Here is a 20,337-nt window from a genome sequence, read left to right as displayed (position 1 = left end):
CTAGCCATGTGACCTTGAACAAGTCACTAAACATCTATGCCTCTGTTTCCACCTATATGAGGTATAATGACAGTACCTGTTTTATAGGGTTGCTATAAGAAATGAATTAATGCATGTAAAGCATTTTCAACAGTGCCTGGAGCATGGTAAGTGCCATATAAATCTCTGCTATTATTGTAACTATGTCACAATTTTTCATTAAATCAAAATCCAGTATGTACAATCTTATGACCAAGAAAATATTCACAGATGAACTACATAGATTAGTTAGATTATACTTCCTTTCTCCTGTAAGTTTTTGTTTTTCCTAAAATGACTACTTGTCCCATTTTTTTCCTTTGCATAATTTTATGTATGCCTATTACTAATTCATTCCTGACTCTGACAGAACTGTAAAACATCACTCCATATTGACAAACACATCAAGTCAGGTATCAATTTCTTTCTTCTTTTTCTATTTTCTTTTTGGAGACAATCCCCCTATTCCAAACTGACTTGTTGCTCTCTAGGTCTATGCATACCTGCTTATCTTGGACATGAATTCTTTCTTAATTTACTCCCTCATTTTGATATAGTATACCCTCTGCTAGCTTCCTAGTAAAGGGTGCAGGAGAGCTAAAATTTCTGAGATCTTTCATGTTTGAAACTTTTTTCTATCTTACATTTAACTGATAGTTTGACTTTATAAAGTTGGAAATAGTTCCTCAGTCTTTGAAGGCATCATTCTAACATCTTCTAGCTTCCCATGCTGCTGCTGAGAAGTCATTCTGATTACCACCGCTATGAATGTGACCCATTTTGTTTCAATGGAAGCCTTTCAGTGTTTTTGGTCTGTCTTTCATGTTAGAAATTATTTCTGCAATATCTAGTGATCCACTGCTGTCTGTTCACTTTCAAAAGTGAAACAATAAGAAGCCAAATGGAAGCTCTATGTATGAGGGAGAAGTTTATCAATGGTGAGCCTCACTGTCAAGATTTCAGATAGTGACTGCACACTTCTTCAGGGGCCTGCCAGCGATCAGTATATCTATAGGTCTTTTCTCCTAGTTCAGTCAGTTTACCAAGAGAGAAATCCACCAACTCTGCCTGAGATATATAAGAGAGGCTGCAAGTATTCTGGGAGCCAAGCAAGAGACATCTACTGGAGAGTCCCAGCATTCAGTATGTAAGCATTCACTGTTTCCAGTATGGGGTCTCACCCCTACCCACAGCTGTACCTGGAGCCCCTGACTCTGGTTGAGTCTCTCTATAGCTGTGTGGTCTAATACAGTAGTCACTAGCCACATGTGGCTATTTAAATTTAAATTTAATCTAAATAAAACTAAAAATGCAATTCTTCAGTCACACTATGTACTTTCAAGTGCTCATTAGCCACTTGTGGCTACCAAACTGCAGGTTTAGAACATTTCCATAATCACAGAAAGTTCTAATAGACAGTGCTGCTCTAAAGAGTAAACTCCAGGCTTATATTGAGGCAAAGAATGATACTCATTTGGCTGCTGAGCTGAGGAGGAGAATCTGAGAGAATCCACCTACTCCTCAGAGTAAACCCTAGGCTTCTGCTAAGGCAAGGGAGGGGAAGTCATGTAGCTGTGGAGCTAAGGACAAGAATCAGAGTGTCAACTTAGACCTGTAATATCAAATACGTTAACCACTAGTCATGTAAACCTATTTAAATTTCAATTAATCAAAATGAAATTAAATTGAAAATTTGGTTCCTTAGTCGCACTAGCCATATTTCAAGTACTCAATAGCAAGTGGCTATGGTATTAGACATCACATGTTATAGAACACTCCAATCATTCAGAAAGTTTACTGGATATCAAAGCCTTAGATATTCTACAGACCTTCATGTTTTCAGTCTTTCATACCTATATTTGTAGTTACATGATTCCTTCAATAATCACGAAAGAAACACTCAAGCCATTCCCATGTTTAACACAGTAAAATCAACTTGCTTCTTGTTGCCTTCTCCCACAGCAGACACAGTTTCAGCTTTCCCCATCCTGCTAGGGCAGCTACTACCAGGACACCAGCCAGCCTAAAAAGGTACCTCCTTTGCAATGAGTGGAATGCACCTTTGTAGGAAGAAAAAGGCAACCTGTCTTCTGGATGTATACAAACCCAGTGCCAGGGCACGTGGCTTAGAAATAGAGTGCAGGCTGGCATTTCACTGCCATGTGCCTCCTAAGCCTGATACTCTTGTGCCGTGTAAGTAGAGATCCTAGTTACCACTATTTCACTTATTTTCCATTTTCCAAAATTCTGTTGCCATCTCTCCCCTGCTGTCCTCTTCTGTCTCATTCTTTGTCCTCGTCGGTTTACAGCTTAGTGTATTCCTATGCTACCATTTTAGTGGATTCCACGTGGATTTAATTCTCAAACTAAAAGTATGAATTAAAACTTTTCCACTTGTATATTTTTCTTTCTGTTATGATTCCACCTGTCAGTGCTAAAAATGTATTCCAATCAATCACACAATAAATCTCAAGTAGATATATACCTGAGTAGGACAGAGGTAGAGACTCCATAGTCTATCCTTTTAAAATAACACAGACAACCAGAATTATCAGTTCACAAGCAGAAAGCTGATATCTGGGTGATCCAAATCCTATTCTCTAGAAAGTACGCTAAACCTCCTGCCAAAATGAAAAAGTCACTTCTCAGAAAAACTCTGTGAGACAATACCTCAAAAACAAATTGACTTAATTCTGATGCTTTTTGATTTACCAGTAACAGATATAATTCTTAATAAAAATAGAAGAAACAAGTATCATTTTTTAAAATTACAAACCTGCGCTGGTGGTACTTGCAATGGATTGTTATCCAAAATTATTACTTGTAAATGATGCAGCTTCCTGTAACAAACTGGAATTTCGGTCACTTTATTACAAGAGAAATCCAGCTTGACTAAGGGAAGATCTCCTAATTCTGTTCAGGAATAAAAGATAATTAAATTAAATTCTACATAGGTACTCTCTTATTCACGTGAGTAAGAACATTGAGCATCTTACCATCTGGCAATATATGAAGATTATTTCTTCTTATATTTAGCTCTCTAAGTGATTGTAATTTTCCCATTTGTTGGGGAAGAACCTGAATCTCATTGCAGCTAATATCCTAAGGAAAACAAGAAAATAAAATTATAACAAACTAACAGAGAACTAGAGAGGTATTTCAACTTTTAAATTAAAGCACATGGCTAATAGCTAGTAAAAGTCACCTCTAATGTCATTTCTCTAAACATTGATTATCAGGCAGATTTCCATTTATATTACATCGCGAAATCAACCCAGCACAGTTAACATATATTTTTCTGTGCAAAAATGTCAGGTTACAACTTAGTACTACATAAGTCAGCCTTTTGAAAATCTCAACTAAAGACCACTTTTACCAACTAAAAACAGAAGTAAGGATGATCCAGGTGCTCTTCATTCATAGGTAAAATGAAAGACAACAATCAATCATTGTGATAATTTGTCAATTATAGTAGTTGTTTTGAGATACTTGGTTGGGCAGAAGCTAAGAAAGTCAAGGATTTACAGATGTGAGCTGAAGAACCAAAGACCATGGTCAGAATCGATTTAACTAAACTATTTCTCAAAGGGATACAAAACATGAGGGATTACAAGCTCAAAATTTTGTGGCTCACATCATAACCAAAAAGCATTCTAGGAGATCTAATCAGAAATGTCTCAGGGTTAAGTTAAAATGCAAACCCCAATTTAAAGGTAAACAATACCACCTTTCCATAATAAGAGGATAAAGGCACAGCTTAAGTTATTCACCTGTGGTCCCTCTCCCTCCCCTTTCTTACTATCACATCAAAAAAAAAGGGAAGAAAAACCTGCAACAAGATCTCAGGCAGCAGTCATTCCAGACACACTGCAAATGAAATTCATGTTGTACTGCAACTGCCCCCAATTTCCAACTTTCTGGAACTGACATTAGCTTGGAGGGAGAGGAGTGGCACATACATATATTGTTTTATCAAAAGTAAAAAAGGCAGGAGGGTAAATTCAAAAGAAGATAAAGAATATTAAATAATATCTAATCATCTAACCCACAGATGATTTAAAAAATGTATCCTATATACTTCTTTCAAACTATATCTAAGGCATCTTCATTCAACAACAAATATTTATCAAATACAAACTATTTGTTAGGCACTGTTGTAGGTGCTGGGGACACATCAATGAATAAAACAAACAAAAATTCCCGCCTTCATAGCTCCTTATGGAACTTGCATTCTAACAGGGGGAGTAGATTATACAATATGCTAGAAGGTGATAAGTGCTATGGAAGAAAAAAACAGAGCAGGGTAAAGGAAAATGGCAGTACTAGTAATAGTGGGGAGGGATATTAGCAATTTAGATTGTTTCATGAAGAAGTTGATATTTGAGCAATATTATCAGAGGTGAGAGTATGAGCCACGCCAAAACATAAGAAAGGAATATTCCAGACAGAAGGAACAATAAGTGTAAAGGCTCTTAGGCAAAGCATGTGTGACATGTACTAAGAACAGCAAGGAATCCCATGTAGCTAGAGGGAAGTGGGCAAGGGGAAGGCTAGGATGGATGGAGGCGTAAGACTTCGGCTTTTACTCAGAGACATGGGCAGGTACCAGAAACTTTTAAACAGAGGTATGACATGATCTGACTTATGTTTTGACAGGATCACCTTAGCTGTTGTGTTGAAGATAGGCTATTGTCCAAATGATGGATAATAAAATTTTGGAAAAATGCCCATTAAAGCAAATACTATGGCTTCCTCCCGAAGGTGCCTAATACTGAAGATTTCCATACAAAAAATCCATAAAAATTTGACAGGTAGCTGCCACTTCCCAGAAGAAATAAACCCAGGCACAGGATACTGACCCACTCCCCAATGGGTACTCTACAAAATACTCTGCTGGGGATTGAAGGCCTGAGAGTATTTCCTAGATCTAATGACAGAACTTCACTATAGCTGGCTACCACACTCTTATGGAATAGTGTCCTGGGAAAACATTCCAATGACAGGGGATACCCACAAATTCATTGTGTGATTTAAAATGGTCAATTAGCCAGCCTAATGCAACCTACCCACCATTACTAATTTTGAGAGTTTAAAGCACAATAATTTTATAGTGCCTACTAAAATAACGGTTAATATTTTTTTCACATTCTATTTAAATAAAAATACTACACTAAATATAAAAATCCTAAATATTTTTGAAATTTCATTTATCCAAAAACTATCTCATGTAATACAATTTAGAACATAGGGCCAAAAACTGAATGAAAAAGAAATTACAGAGCCACAGAATCTTAAAGTAGAATATATATATAAAATCTTTAAAAACGTTAACAGTGTGCAGGGCAAAGTAATGGGTCCCTTGTAATATGAATTTGTTAGATCACATCTGGCATCTTCTGTTCATTTGTGAGTGTAACATTAAAAGAGACCTTAATAAAAGGGAGCATTTTCAGTATAGACATAGTTAAAAATAAAAAGTAATAAAGAATAGAAATACAGAAAATATGAAAAGGAATAAAATAAAGATGTTTAAGCTACAGAAAAACAGGTCTTAGAGTTTGGTAAAATGGACAGCAGACACACAACAGATTACAAATATCCGAAGGGAAGAAAAGTTGTCATTATCTATACTTCTTCACATGGTAGTCCCAGGACTAATGGATAAAAGTGATAGGGGCATGTATCTTAATTAAAAATAAGAAAGATAACAAAGTTCTGCGAAAGAGAATTAGGGCTGCCTCAGATACACACACGCGAAGATTTGTCCACCATTGAAAATATACAACTAGATGTGTCAGGGATTCCTGCGTTAAGAAGTGGTTATATCTGATCACTTATAAGACCTCTTACAATATTAAAATTCTGTGGTTCTACAACATAACAAGACTAAGTTCAAGGAAGTTTCTTAGCATTACAATTGCACATGTAGGTATTCTCTAATGAATAAAAAAAAAGACATTCCTGAAATTTCTGTTCCTTACATTCTATTTGCACATTAATTTCCCATTATAAAACTGTACATAAATTCCTCAAGAAAACTTTTGGCCCTCCACACATTAAAAAGTCATATTTATGAACACTTTTTAAAAGAATCTATGTATTGGGAAAGCATTACTCAAGATAAAACAGAAAATAAAAATAAACAGCATGGTATATTGTATGAGGTAGAAGTAACAGAAAAATGTGAAAACAGCTCAGTGCTTTGAAGATTTGATTATGTTTCTCTCAGAGTTCAATGTCCTTTAATACCTACAATGGTACGTTCAAAGTAATTACTTTAAATTATTCCTATATTTCTATAATCAATTATATCAATTTCTATAATCAATTATATAAATGGCCTCTTTCCATTTTATCTTGGTTCCATTTATCTTGGTGTCATAAAATCACACAAGGATATAGGAGAGGAAGGTCATTTTATTAATTCTACTGTTTGTAGGCATTGTACTCTCCTCTCTCCGACGCTTTCATAGAAGCCCTGAAAAACCTTAAAAAAAACCCCACCTTATCTCTTCCTGGTCTAAGACCTTTACCATCCACAAGATGGATAGACAAATGCTTATTTGTTTGAAAGCATTTAAGACTTGTAATCAAGCCTTCTAACCTCACTAGGACTGAGGAACAACCAGGCTTTTATTGTAGCTGTGAGCTAAAATCAGACATAAGCAATGGTATCTCAAAATTTCACTAAAGTGAACTTAGGCATATACCAAGTTATTTTTTTTTAATTACAGTGAAATTCCATAAAGGAATTAATCTTCGGAAATATAAAGGTATGTATTATGCATATTATATACAATCGATGCAACTATTTTACTCACCAATTCCATTAAATCTTTTAACTTCCCGATTTCTTCTGGAATGGATACCAGTTTATTATTACTGAGGACCAAAACTTTAAGGGGAAGATCAAATAGGTATTTTGGCAATGTTGATAAAAGATTTCGACTGAAAAGAATAAGAAAGTCTCATTATGAGAAATATGTCTGAAACTTGACATGTTATGTTGAAAAAGAACAAATCACCTCAAAAGTAAATAAATTTTCACTAAATAGTAACTATCATTTAATGAGTGCTTACTTTGTAACAGGCTAAAGTCTTTACATGCACTATCTCACTTAATCCTCATAGTAACCCCACAAGACTATTATCTCCATTATACAAGTAAAAATAAAGGTTAAAATTGCTTAAGTGACTTGCCCAGGCACAACCGACTGCAAAGCCTGTGCTGTTACCTATGATACTGTCCTACACACCACCAGCCCTCAAAACCTAGAATCATTCTTCTGAGCTAGAAATTGCTAGAACCTTGCTCTCTGGCATAATTTCACTATATTCAATACCTCTACACCTCTAGGGAAAGGCTCCAAGGATAAATTTGCATGTGCTGTGTTCAAATTTATGAAAGAATGAATAGAATTATATCTTTAAAAACATGTAGTAACCCTAACCCATTTGCTTTTGTTATGGGTTTATGGTAGAACAGTCTACTAGCACCTTTATCTCAGCTCAAAGTTGATACAACATTCCTGTCTCTGTGCATACATTTAAATATAAGGACAACTAACATTTATTGAGTGCTTACTATGCGGCAGGCCATGTTCAGAGCACCTCACATGAATTAACTTGACTAACCCTCAAAACAACCTACTTTAGGAAGATAGACACTATCATGATGCCCATTTTACAGATGAAGAAAAAGTCTAAAAGAGATTAAGTAAACTGCTCAAAGTCACAGAGCTGGTAAGTGGAAGAGTCAGGATTCAAATCCAGGCAATTTGGCTCTGGGTCCCTTACCCTCAAACTAATTTTGGTCAAATTTACATGCCAATGCAGACTGACCCAAACAATCCCTGCTGTAGACTAACTGTTTGTGTCCTCCCCATTCAAAACTATAATGTTGAAACCTAATCCCCAATGTGATGGTATTTGGAGGTGGGGCCTTAGGGAGGTGGATCAGTGGCCTTAAAAAGAAATCCCAGGGGCTTCCCTGGTGGCGTAGTGGTTGAGGGTCCACCTGCCGATGCAGGGGACACGGGTTCATGCCCCGGTCCGGGAGGATCCCACATGCCGTGAAGCGGCCGGGCCCGTGAGCCATGGCCGCTGGGCCTGAGCGTCCGGAGCCAGTGCTCCGCAACGGGAGAGGCCACAGCAGTGAGAGGCCCGCATACCGCAAAAAAAAAAAAAAAAAAAATCCCAGAGAGCTCCCTTGCTGTTTACGCCATGTGAGGACTCAGCTAGAAGCCAGCCATCTATATGAACCAGGAAGCAAGTCTTCTCCAGACACGAATCTGCTGGCACTTTAAACTTGAACTTCCCAGCCCCCAGAACTGTGAAAAATAAATTTCTGTTGTTTATAAGCCACCCAGTCTATGGTATTCTGTTACAGCACCAAGAGAACGGACTAAGACAATCCTACTACCAAAATATATAAAGTGCATCATTATATTTACATACTACCAAGCACTCATTAGCAATTTGCTATTATTTTTCCTGCTTTTCAAAGTGATATTTATAGACTTGTACCCAGCATTTTGTGTAACATGCAGAGCAACAAAAGCCCAATGTTACCCCACTGGGGGGACTTAAAGACCTTTCACCTCATTTTATGCCTGCAGAAGATGTCCAGAAACACTAGACTAGCTTTAATCACATGGCACAGACTTTAATAAAAAAGGATAATGCCCCAAGACCAGCAATCCTAGCCAGACTGGTGGAATGTCAAATATGCCAGGTGCTTGTCACAACCCTTGCACTTTAAGGATCAGGTAGGATCCTTGGGAAAGTGGTCTGTCTAGAGCACACAGGGATCTTCCTGAGGATTCCACTGAAAAGGAGAGTAGAATCCAGGAAGAAAGAAAGAGCTAAAAAATTATCTTACAACTTTCTCAAGATCTTCTCACCAAAATAAAAACTAAACAGGAAAAAGAATGGCACATACAAACTCATTCTAATCTCCCTCAGACCAAGAAAGTTTAAAAATTGGCTTCCTTTCTTCCCTTAAGAAGCAGGTTTATCGAGTTAGCAGTCAGCTTTCCATTTCTTTATACACAGCTAATAAGTCATCAATCTTCACTTTTCTGCCACACGTTTTAGAGATAGTCAAAGGAAGTCAGTCACTAGAACAAATGTTATTTTAATACAGTGTATTCAAAAATTACTCCGACTGTAAACAAAAACCAGGAGTCAACTTTTAGAGATCAAAACGGGGAAGAATCACAGAAAGTTTTAGCAGAACTATTCTAAGATATACCATACAAGTTAATATAGAAATGCAATTCAATTTTGACAAATCACTTTTTCCATAAAAGAACAAAATAAAACAAAGACAAAACTTAAAAATACCTCACTTTCCTCAAACCTTTCCCAAGCGAGGCCAAGGAGATTATGTACCCAATTAGAGAAAGGAACAACCCAAATGACCAACCTCTTATGAAAGGAAATTCCTCTCACACATTTTAAGGTGTAAAATGGTTTCAGTTGAAGTATTATATTCAGTTATAGTATGTACTGACAGGTTACACCACTGGGGGAGACATAAATAATATATCACAGAGAGAAAGAAATGCTATTATTTATGTATATTAATTATATTTACTATTTCCCTATATGAGAATTTAGACAAGTAACTTTGTTAAGGAGGGGGGAAGAAATTATTCCTTATAACTAGAAACATAAAAGAAAAATAAGAAAAAGATTCTAAAGTTAAGTCACAATATACCAGTTTCCATTCAATGTCACTCATTTGATAGGGCAATTTTTTCTTATACTTATTCAATGTTCACTCTATTATAAATATAGGGTAATAGCTAAGAATGAGAGTTCTATAGCCATACTGCTGCTTTGATTTGAATCTTGGCTCTACCACTTGCAATATATATAATTTTGGGCAAATAGTTAACCTCTCTCTGTGCTTCAGTTTCCTCATCTGCAGTACAGGGATAATAACCACATATCTCAAAATGCTGTTGTGAAGATGTGATGAGGTAATATGGGTAAAGTATTTGTAACACTGCTTGGCACACAGTAAGCACTTATTATTAACATCAATTACCCGCTTCCTAACCTTCCAATACTCCCATGCCAATCTATCCATCTTTGAAGTAGCAACCAGAAGTCACGAGAGTGAAAAATATAAATCAAGAACTGTTTCTTTATAATGTTCCACTTTAACCGAGGATGCATATAAATAAATCTGTGTTGTGGTGCTATGGTTTCAGTAAAATATTTCTGATCTAAAGCCTTGCTACTCAAAGTGATCTAAGAACCAGCAGGCATGGGCATTACCAGGGAGCTGTTAGAAATGCTGGCCCCACTGCAGACCTATGGAATCAGAATCTGCATCTGATTGCTGGGCACAGTAAAGTTTGAGAAGCACTGCTGTCAAGAACAAGACCAAAAGCCTATAATGTGGATATATAAAAAATACAAATAAGATACTCCTGAGATATAGGCTACATAGCCAAACCAAATACATTCCTTTTCAACTAAAAAGAATCAGAACTGTAATAAAAAACAAAATCTACCCCCCCAAAATTGTTTCCTTACCTAATATTAAGGTATGTTAACATCTGTAGGTTTTTAATGGCTTCAGGAATGGTTTTGATGCAATTATGATATAAATTTAACGTTTCAAGAGGTGCAAATAACCAGACATCAGAAGGAATTTCTGTAAAACGATTTCTTGAAAGATCTGAAAAATAAAAGTAATGTTTGAGTGTCAAACATACACCTGTATTTATGGAATTAACAGAACTATTTTCACACTTGCTGAATCACTTAGAATCCAAGCAACTGTTTTAAATATTGACCTCATGGAAAGTCTGTTCATTAACAAACGGTACTTTATATACTTCACTATCTTTAAACATTATCTTTTAAAGTATCAGTGAGGAATTCTCTCTGATATTTAAAAACATGAAAAAAACCTCCCCTGATCCCACATCAGCCTCCATCCACCTCTGCCTCCTTTACAGCCAAACTTACATAAATCTACAACATAACTGTCTTACTTACCATGGACTTGTCAACCCACTCTAATTTGCTTTCTATTCATTCTCATGCCCACCAAGGTCACCAACAGCCTCCATTATCAACCACCAGTCAACCATCTGGAAATATTTCTCTTCCCTTGCCTTGGAAGACTACATTTCTGGATCATTTCCTATTATCTCCCTGGCTACTTCTTAATCTCTTGCTAGATTCTTCTCTACCCGTACTGTGAATGTTAGTGTTCCTAAGGGCTGTGACATAAGGTACTCTTTCCTTAAGATATATACTCTATCAGGTGATTTTATCCAAAACCAGGGTTACTATTCATATACTGACAAATTTCAAATTAAATATATGTTTGAACACCTATGTTCTAATCTTTAGGACTTCCTCTGGATATCTCTCAGGTACCTCAAACTCTCCAAGTGTAAAATCAGAACTGAAGATCTTCTTCCACATATCTGTTTCTCTCATCTCTCACCAACATCCTGCTCACGAGCTGCTCAAACGAGAAACTTGTTCGCCTTCCTCTCCTAAATTATTCCAGGTACACACAAATATACTTCTATTCATTTAAGTTTTCATAAAAATAAAATCATGGAATTATTATAACTATTATACCTCTATTGACAGTTTATTTGTTAAATGAAATTTTGAAAAATATTTAGGATATCATGTGGCAGGTTGAAAAAAAATACCCTAAAAGTTTTGGTTTCTCAACCAAAGTACTATTCACCTTTTGGGCTGTATAACTATTTGTTGTGTGAGGCTATCCTGGGCATGGTTGGATATTTAGCAGTGTCCCTGACAACTACCTACTAGATGCTAGTAACACCCTCTAGTCATGAAAGCCAAAAAATGTCCCCTGGAGTACAAACCCTCCTACCCCTGTTGAGAACCACTGCCTGAACAACTATCAAATTAGCTATCTTACAGTAGGAATATACTTTGCTTACACAACTTCATTATACTTATTTGGTTAAAAACATAAGACTATCATTCACCTCTGTCAAGAAGAACATCTATAGTGTATTTTAGCCCACTGTACCTCACTTAGCATCTGGTATGCCCTCATAAGAACAGCTTCCTACCAACACTCAACTTCCTCACTCTGAGGGACGAGACCTACGTATTTAGCAGTATAATAAATTCCCTATTCAGAATATTAATATACATTATTAATATGTTTTTATGTATGTGTGCATACACACACTCACCTAATGCAAAATTTCATAATTGGCTAAAGAAAACTTTAGTTATGATTATATAATATAAAGATTAATTTGGATTCTTCTTCCTCCCACCATAAGATTCCGAATAACTAAATAAAAGGATAGACAGAATTATTAGAAACAAATTCTGAACTTTCATTTTCCTGGCTCACCTCCTCTGAGCACCCAAGCATCGTGCAGTTCTATTTAGGGGGAAAAATTAAGTCTTTTTTTTTTTTTTTTTTAGTTTAGAATGTTTCTTTTACATTTGACTTTTACCTCTTATTCTTGTAACTTCAGAATCCTGGGAGTTGGGCTTCCCTGGTGGTGCAGTGGTTAAGAATCCGCCTGCCAATGCAGGGGACAAAGGTTCGAGCCCTGGTCCGGGAAGATCCCACATGCTGCAGAGCAACTAAGCCCGTGTGCCACAACTACTGAGCCTGCGCTCTAGAGCCCGCAAGCCACAACTACTGAGCCCACGCCCCACAACTACTGAAGCCCGCGCACCTAGAGCCCGTGCTCCACAATGAGAGAAACCACTGCAATAAGCCTGTGCACTGCAACAAAGAGTAGCACCCACTCACCACAACAAGAGAAAGCCCATGTGTAGCAATGAAGACCAAACACAGCCAAAAAAAGAATCCTGGGAGTTGGGAGTTGAAAATTACTGATTACAGTGAATTTGAAACACTAAAAACAAAATTATGCCCAGTTTGTTATTCTGTATATCTAGTAAGTACTCTTAAATAATGCACTGGTCCTAGAAACAGATGATGGTAGCTTGCATTGAGACTGCAAGAATAGGGATAAAAAAAAGTAGATAGAATTTGAAATATATTTGATATTAGTACTTCCAAGAATTGGGCAAGTGACTGTTTATGTGGGATAAATAAGAGGTAGTAATCGAGGATGGCACCCAGAATTCTGGCCTAGGCAACTAAATGATGCTACTTAATAGAAGAGTGAGAAGTGGAACAGGATTTTTGTTCTTGTTTTTGCTGGTAGGGTTTTGTTTTGTTTTTTGAAACAGAGGTTAGAATCAAAGGTTCAATTTTATATTTGTACAAACTGAGATAACTGAAAGATATCCCACAGGGGACTGTGAAATGGACAGATAATCAGATCATTCTGGATCTCAGACGTGAGGTCTGGGATGGATATATTAAACTGAAAGTTGTGGGAATATGGTTAGTACTCTAAAATCATAGAAATGGAAGACATCACCTAAAATCAGAGTATTGAGTCAGAAAGAAAGTTCAAGACTGGGCCGTCCAGAAGACCAAGATTTACAAGCTGAGCAGAAAAAAAACAACAAGCAGAGAAGACTGAAAATAATAATCAAGAGAAAAAAACAAAAACCACAATAAAGAGAGTGTTCAAAGAAGTAACCAGAGAAAAAGCCAAAATATCAGTATTAATAATTTAAATAATATCAGGATATTATTTTAATAATTTATATATTATTGTATGATGCTTCATGTTCTTTCCCCTCCAAAAGCAAGACTATTTAGTTAAATTACAACATAGCTACAATCCTGAAGCCTGTGGAACAAAAACCACATTCACAGAAAGATAGACAAGATGAAAAGGCAGAGGGCTATGTACCAGATGAAGGAACAAGATAAAATCCCAGGAAAACAACTAAATGAAGCAGAGATAGGCAACCTTCCAGAAAAAGAATTCAGAATAATGATAGTGAAGATGACCCAGGACCTCGGAAAAAGAATGAAGGCAAAGATCAAGAAGATGCAAGGAATGTTTAACAAAGACCTACAAGAATTAAAGAACAAACAAACAGAGATGAACAATAAAATAACTGAAATGAAAAATACACTAGAAGGAATCAATAGCAGAATAACTGAGGCAGAAGAACGGATAAGTGACCTAGAAGACACAATGGTGGAATTCACTGCTGTGGAATAGAATAAAGAAAAAAGAATGAAAAGAAATGAAGACAGCCTAAGAGACCTCTGGGACAACATTAAACGCAGCAACATTTGCACTACAGGGGTCCCAGAAGGAGAAGAGAGAGAGAAAGCACCCAAGAAAATATTTGAAGAGATTATAGTTGACAACTTCCCTAACATGGGAAAGGAAATAGCCACCCAATTCCAGGAAGTGCAGAGAGACCCATACAGGATAAACCCAAGGAGAAACACACCGAGACACACAGTAATCAAATTGGCAAAAATTAAAGACAAAGAAAAATTATTGAAAGCAGCAAGGGAAAAATGACAAATAACATACAAGGGAACTCCCATAAGGTTAACAGCTGATTTCTCAGCAGAAACTCTACAAGCCAAAAGGGAGTGGCATGATATACTTAAAGTGATGAAAGGGAAGAACCTATAACCAAGATTACTCTACCAGGCAAGGATCTCATTCAGATTCGATAGAGAAATCAAAAGCTTTACAGATAAGCAAAAGCTAAGAGAATTTAACACCACCAAACCAGCTCTACGACAAATGCTAAAGGAACTTCTCTAAGTGGGAAACACAAGAGAAGAAAGGGACCTACAGAAACAAACCCAAAACAATTAAGAAAATGGTAATAGGAACATACATATGGATAATTACCTTAAACGTGAATGGATTAAGTGCTCCAACCAAAAGACACAGGCTCACTGAATGGATACAAAAAAAGACCCATATATATGCTGCCTACAAGAGACCCACTTCAGACATAAGGACACATACAGAGTGAAAGTGAGGGGAATGGAAAAAGATATTCCATGCAAATGGAAATCAAAACAAAGCTGGAGTAGCAATACTCATATCAGATAAAATACTTAAAAATAAAGAATGTTACAAGAGACAAGGAAGGACACTATATAACAATCAAAGGATCAATCCAAGATGAAGATATAACAATTATAAATATATAGGCACCCAACATAGGAGCATCTCAATACATAAGGCAACTGCTAACAGCTATAAAAGAGGAAATCGACAGTAACACAACAATAGTGGGGGACTTTAACACCTCACTTACACCAAAGGACAGATCATCCAAACAGAAAATTAATAAGGGAACACAAGCTTTAAATGACACAATAGACCAGATAGATTTAATTGATATTTATAGGACATTCCATCCCAAAATAGCAGATTACACTTTCTTCTGAAGTGCACACGGAACATTCTCCAGAATAGATCACATCTTGGGTCACAAATCAAGCCTCAGTAAATTTAAGAAAATTGAAATCATATCAAGCATCTTTTCTGACCACAGTGTTATGAGATTAGAAATCAGTTACAGGGAAAAAAACGTAAAAAACACAAACACATGCAGGCTAAACAATACATTACTAAATAACCAAGAGATCACTGAAGAAATCAAAGAGGAAATCAAAGAATATCTAGAGACAAATGACAATGAAAACACAACGATCCAAAACCTATGGGATGCAGCAAAAGCAGTTCTAAGAGGGAAGTTTATAGCAGTACAATCCTACCTCAAGAAACAAGAAAAATCTCAAATAAACAATCTAACCTTACATCTAAAGGAACTAGAGAAAGAAAAACAAACAAAACCCAAAGTTAGTAGAAGGAAAGAAATCATAAAGATCAGAGCAGAAATAAATGAAATAGAAACAAAGAAAACAATAGCAAAGATCAATAAAACTAAAAGTTGGTCCATTGAGAAGATAAACAAAATTGATAAATCATTAGCCAGACTCATCAAGAAAAAGGAGAGGATGCAAATCAATAAAAGTAGAGCTGAAAAAGGAGAAGTTACAACAGACAATGCAGAAATACAAAGCATCCTAAGAGACTACTACAAGCAACTCTATGCCAATAAAATGGACAACCTGGAAGAAATGGACAAATTCTTAGAAAGGTATAGCCTTCCCAGACTGAACCAGGAAGAAATTGAAAATATGAACAGACCAATCACAAGTAATGAAATTGAAACTGTGATTAAAAATCTTCCAACAAACAAAAGTCCAGGACCAGATGGCATCACAGGTGAATTCTATCAAACATTTAGAGAAGAGCTAACACCCATCCTTCTCAAATTCTTCCAAAAAACTGCAGAGGAAGGAACACTCCCAAACTCATTTTACAAGGCCACCATTACTCTGATACCAAAACCAGACAAAGATACTACAAAAAAAGAAAATTATAGACCAGTACCACTCATTAATATAGATGCAAAAATCCCCTATAAAATACTAGCAAACAGAATCCAACAGCACATTAACAGGATCATACACCATGATCAAGTGGGATTTATCCCAGGGATGCAAGGATTCTTCAATATACGCAAATCAATCAATGTGATACACCATATTAACAAATTGAAGAAGAAAAACCATATGATCATCTCAATAGATGCAGAAAAGGCTTTTGACAAAATTCAACACCCATTTATGATAAAAACTCTTCAGAAAGTAGGCACAGAGGGAACCTACCTCAACATAATAAAGGCCATATACGACAAACCCACAGCAAACATCATTCTCAATGGTGAAAAACTGAAAGCATACTATAAGATCAGGAACAAGGCAAGGATGTCCGCTCTCACCACTATTATTCAACATAGTTTTGGAAGTCCTAGCCAAGGCAATCAGAGAAGAAAAAGAAATAAAAGGAATACAAATTGGAAAAGAAGAAGTAGAACTGTCACTGTTTGCAGATGACATGACACTATACATAGGGAATCCTAAAGATGTCCCCAGAACACTACTAGAGCTAACCAATGAATTTGGTAAAGTTGCAGGATACAAAATTAATGCGCAGAAATCTCTTGCAGTCCTGTACACTAACGATGAAAAATCTGAAACAGAAGTTAAGGAAACAGTCCCATTTACCACTGCAACAAAAAGAATAAAATGCCTAGGAATAAACCTACCTAGGGAGACAAAAGATCTGTATGCAGAAAACTATAAGACACTGATGAAAGAAATTAAAGATGATACAAACAAATGGACAGATATACCATGTTCTTGGATTGGAAGAATCAATACTGTAAAAATGACTATACTATCTAAAGCAATCTACAGATTCAATGCAATTCCTATCAAATTACCAATAGCATTTTTTATAGAACTAGAACAAAAAATCTTAAAATCTGTATGGAGACAGAAAAGACCCCGAATAGCCAAAGCAGTCTTGAGGCAAAAAAACGGAGCTGGAGGAATCAGGCTCCCTGACATCAGACTACACTACAAAGCTATAGTAATCAAGATAATATGGTACTGGCACAAAAACAGAAACATAGATCAATGGAACAGGATAGAAAGCCCAGAGATAAACCCACGCACCTATGGTCAACTAATCTATGACAAAGGAGGCAAGGATATACAGTGGAGAAAAGACAGTCTCTTCAATAAGTGGTGCTGGGAAAACTGGACAGCTACATGTAAAAGAATGAAAATAGAACACTCCCTAACACCATACACAAAAATAAACTCAAAATGGATTAGAGACCTAAATGTAAGACCGGACACTATAAAACTCTTAGAGGAAAACATAGGAAGAACACTTTTTGACATAAATCACAGCAAGACCTTTTTTGATCCACCTCGTAGAGTAATGGAAATAAAAACAAAAATAAACAAATGGGACCTAATGAAACTTCAAAGCTTTTGCAGAGCAAAGGAAACTACAAACCAGACAAAAAGACAACCCTCAGAATGGGAGAAAATATTTGCAAATGAATCAACGGACAAAGGATTAATCTCCAAAATATATAAACAGCACATGCAGCTCGGTATTAAAAAAACAAACAACCCAATCCAAAAATGGGCAGAAGACCTAAATAGACATTTCTCCAAAGAAGACATACAGATGGCCAAGAAGCACATGAAAAGCTGCTCAACATAACTAATCATTAGAGAAATGCAAATCAAAACTACAATGAGATATCACCTCACACCAGTTAGAATGGGTATCATCCGAAAATCTACAAACAACAAATGCTAGAGAGGGTGTGGAGAAAAGGGAACCCTCTTGCACTGTTGGTGGGAATGTAAATTGATACAGCCACTATGGAGAACAGTATGGAGGTTCCTTAAAAAACTAAAAATAGAATTATCATATGACCCAGCAATCCCACTACTGGGCATATACCCAGGGAAAACCATAATTCAAAAAGACACGTGCACCCCAGTATTCATTGCATCACACTATTTACAATAGCCAGGACATGGAAGCAATCTAAATGCCCATCGACAGACGAATGGATAAAGAAGATGTGGTACATATATACAATGGAATATTACTCAGCCATAAAAAGGATAGAAATTGGGTCATTTGTAGAGACGTGGATGAATCTGGAGACTATCATACAGAGCGAAGTAAGTCAGAAACAGAAAAACAAGTATCATATATTAACGCATATATGTGAACCTAGAAAATGGTACAGATGAACCGGTTTGCAAGCCAGAAATAGAGACACAGATGTAGAGAACAAATGTATGGACACTAAGGGGGGCAAGTGGCGGGGGGTGGTGTGGGGTGGTGTGATGAACTGGGAGATTGGGATTGACATGTATACACTGATGTGTATAAAATAGATAACTAATAAGAACCTACTGCATAAAAAATTTTTAAAAATAATAATATTATGAGTTCCCTTAGGGAATTTAATTAAATTCATAAACTATTTTCTGAATGAGTTAATATATTTATTTAGTAAATACCACTTAAAATTACAGTTTATTATCTAATTTAATTGAGTAAAGCATAATAAAGTTAAAATTAAAACTGAAGCCATTACAAAGCCTCTAATTAAGGAAATCTTGTTCTAAGCTTTTTCAGGTTTTAAATATGTATAAACATCTTTTCCAAGAATTGGTTAAACAGAAAAAGAGTGCCAAAAGAAAAATACAACCATAGAGGCAAAGATAGGCAATAACACAAAACTGTATTTTAATTTCTTGATCTCACACTAACAGCATCTCATATTTTCCTTCAAAAAAGTGAAAATTAACTTTTACATAGATATAATGGATAAAATTTAAACTCTGATTTAAATTTTTTAATCTTCTGATGTACAATTAAACCATAAGGAAGTTTTTATAACATTAAAAATCATTTAATGAACACGTGCACTGGGGCAACTAGAATAACATGACTAAAAAAGAACATATTCATACTCAAGAAGTATATGCAAAATTGGTATTTTATTTAATATGGTTCCATCTAGAGATGGGAAACAAACTTAATTTACTCCTTATGGGGAGATTCATTTCACAACAGCTTTAAAGTCTGCCTTCTTAGGGGACAAGTAGGACTTGGGAAAAGACAATTAAAAAGATGTTTCACCTTTCCCACACACACAAAAAAGGAAATTAAAATTTGCTCCTGGGCTTCCCTGGTGGCACAGTGGTTGAGAGTCCGCCTGCCGATGCAGGGGACACGGGTTCGTGCCCCGGTCTGGGAGGAACCCACATGCTGCGGAGCGGCTGGGCCCGTGAGCCATGGCCGCTGGGCCTGTGAGTCCGGAGCCTGTGCTCTGCAACGGGAGAGGCCACAGCAGTGAGAAGCCCGCGTACCGCAAAAAAAAAAAAAAAAAAAAATTTGCTCATTATCTTCCTGCAGTAAGCTGAATGGTAGCCCTCAAAGATATCAGGTCCTAATTCCTGGAACCTGTGAATGTTGGCTTATAGGGTAAACATTTTTGCAGATATAATTAAGTACCCTGCAATGGAGATTATCCTGCATCACCCAGCTGGGCCCTAAATGCCATCACATGTATCTCTATAGGAGGAAGACAGAGGGAAATGAGACAGACACATTGAGGAAAAGGCCATGTGAAGATGGAGGCAGACATTGGACTGATATGGCTTAGGACTGCCAGCAGTCACCAGAAGCTGGAAGAGGCAAGGAATGGATCCTCTGCTAGAGCCTCCAGAGGATTTACAGTCCTGCTGAAACCTTGATTTTAGCTTCAAAAGACTTATTTTGGACTTCTGGTCTCAAGAACTATAAGAGAATAAATTTCTGTTGTTTTAAACCACCAAGTTTGTAGTCACTAGTTACAGCAGCCACAGAAAATAAACAGATTTCTCAAAAATCAGAATTAATGAGAGAATGCCTGCAAAAAAATATTTAATTAAATAGTTGTACATTTTTTTTCTTAAACAGTAAGGTGGGGCTTCCCTGGTGG

The 20,337-nt window shown here is 36.5% G+C and overlaps 1 protein-coding gene across 2 annotated transcripts in view; it reads right to left on the bottom strand.

The window, feature by feature from the left end:
• The window catches only part of LRCH2 (leucine rich repeats and calponin homology domain containing 2), a 105,672-nt gene that overhangs the window by 55,112 nt on the left and 30,223 nt on the right, over window positions 1-20,337 (bottom strand). For both annotated transcript variants that reach the window (XM_081221569.1, XM_081221570.1), the window contains exons 2-5: window positions 10,567-10,711; window positions 6,840-6,966; window positions 3,015-3,120; window positions 2,795-2,931 (exon numbers count right to left, since the gene is read on the bottom strand). In XM_081221569.1, the coding sequence (XP_081077695.1) occupies window positions 2,795-2,931; window positions 3,015-3,120; window positions 6,840-6,966; window positions 10,567-10,711 (515 nt within the window). The remainder of the gene's footprint in view (window positions 1-2,794; window positions 2,932-3,014; window positions 3,121-6,839; window positions 6,967-10,566; window positions 10,712-20,337) is intronic.

This window comes from Mesoplodon bidens (genome assembly GCF_964165515.1).
Source record: "Mesoplodon bidens genome assembly, chromosome: X".
In the NCBI taxonomy this organism is placed as follows: Eukaryota; Metazoa; Chordata; class Mammalia; order Artiodactyla; family Ziphiidae; genus Mesoplodon; species Mesoplodon bidens.
This window is presented reverse-complemented; position numbering and strand designations above follow the sequence as displayed.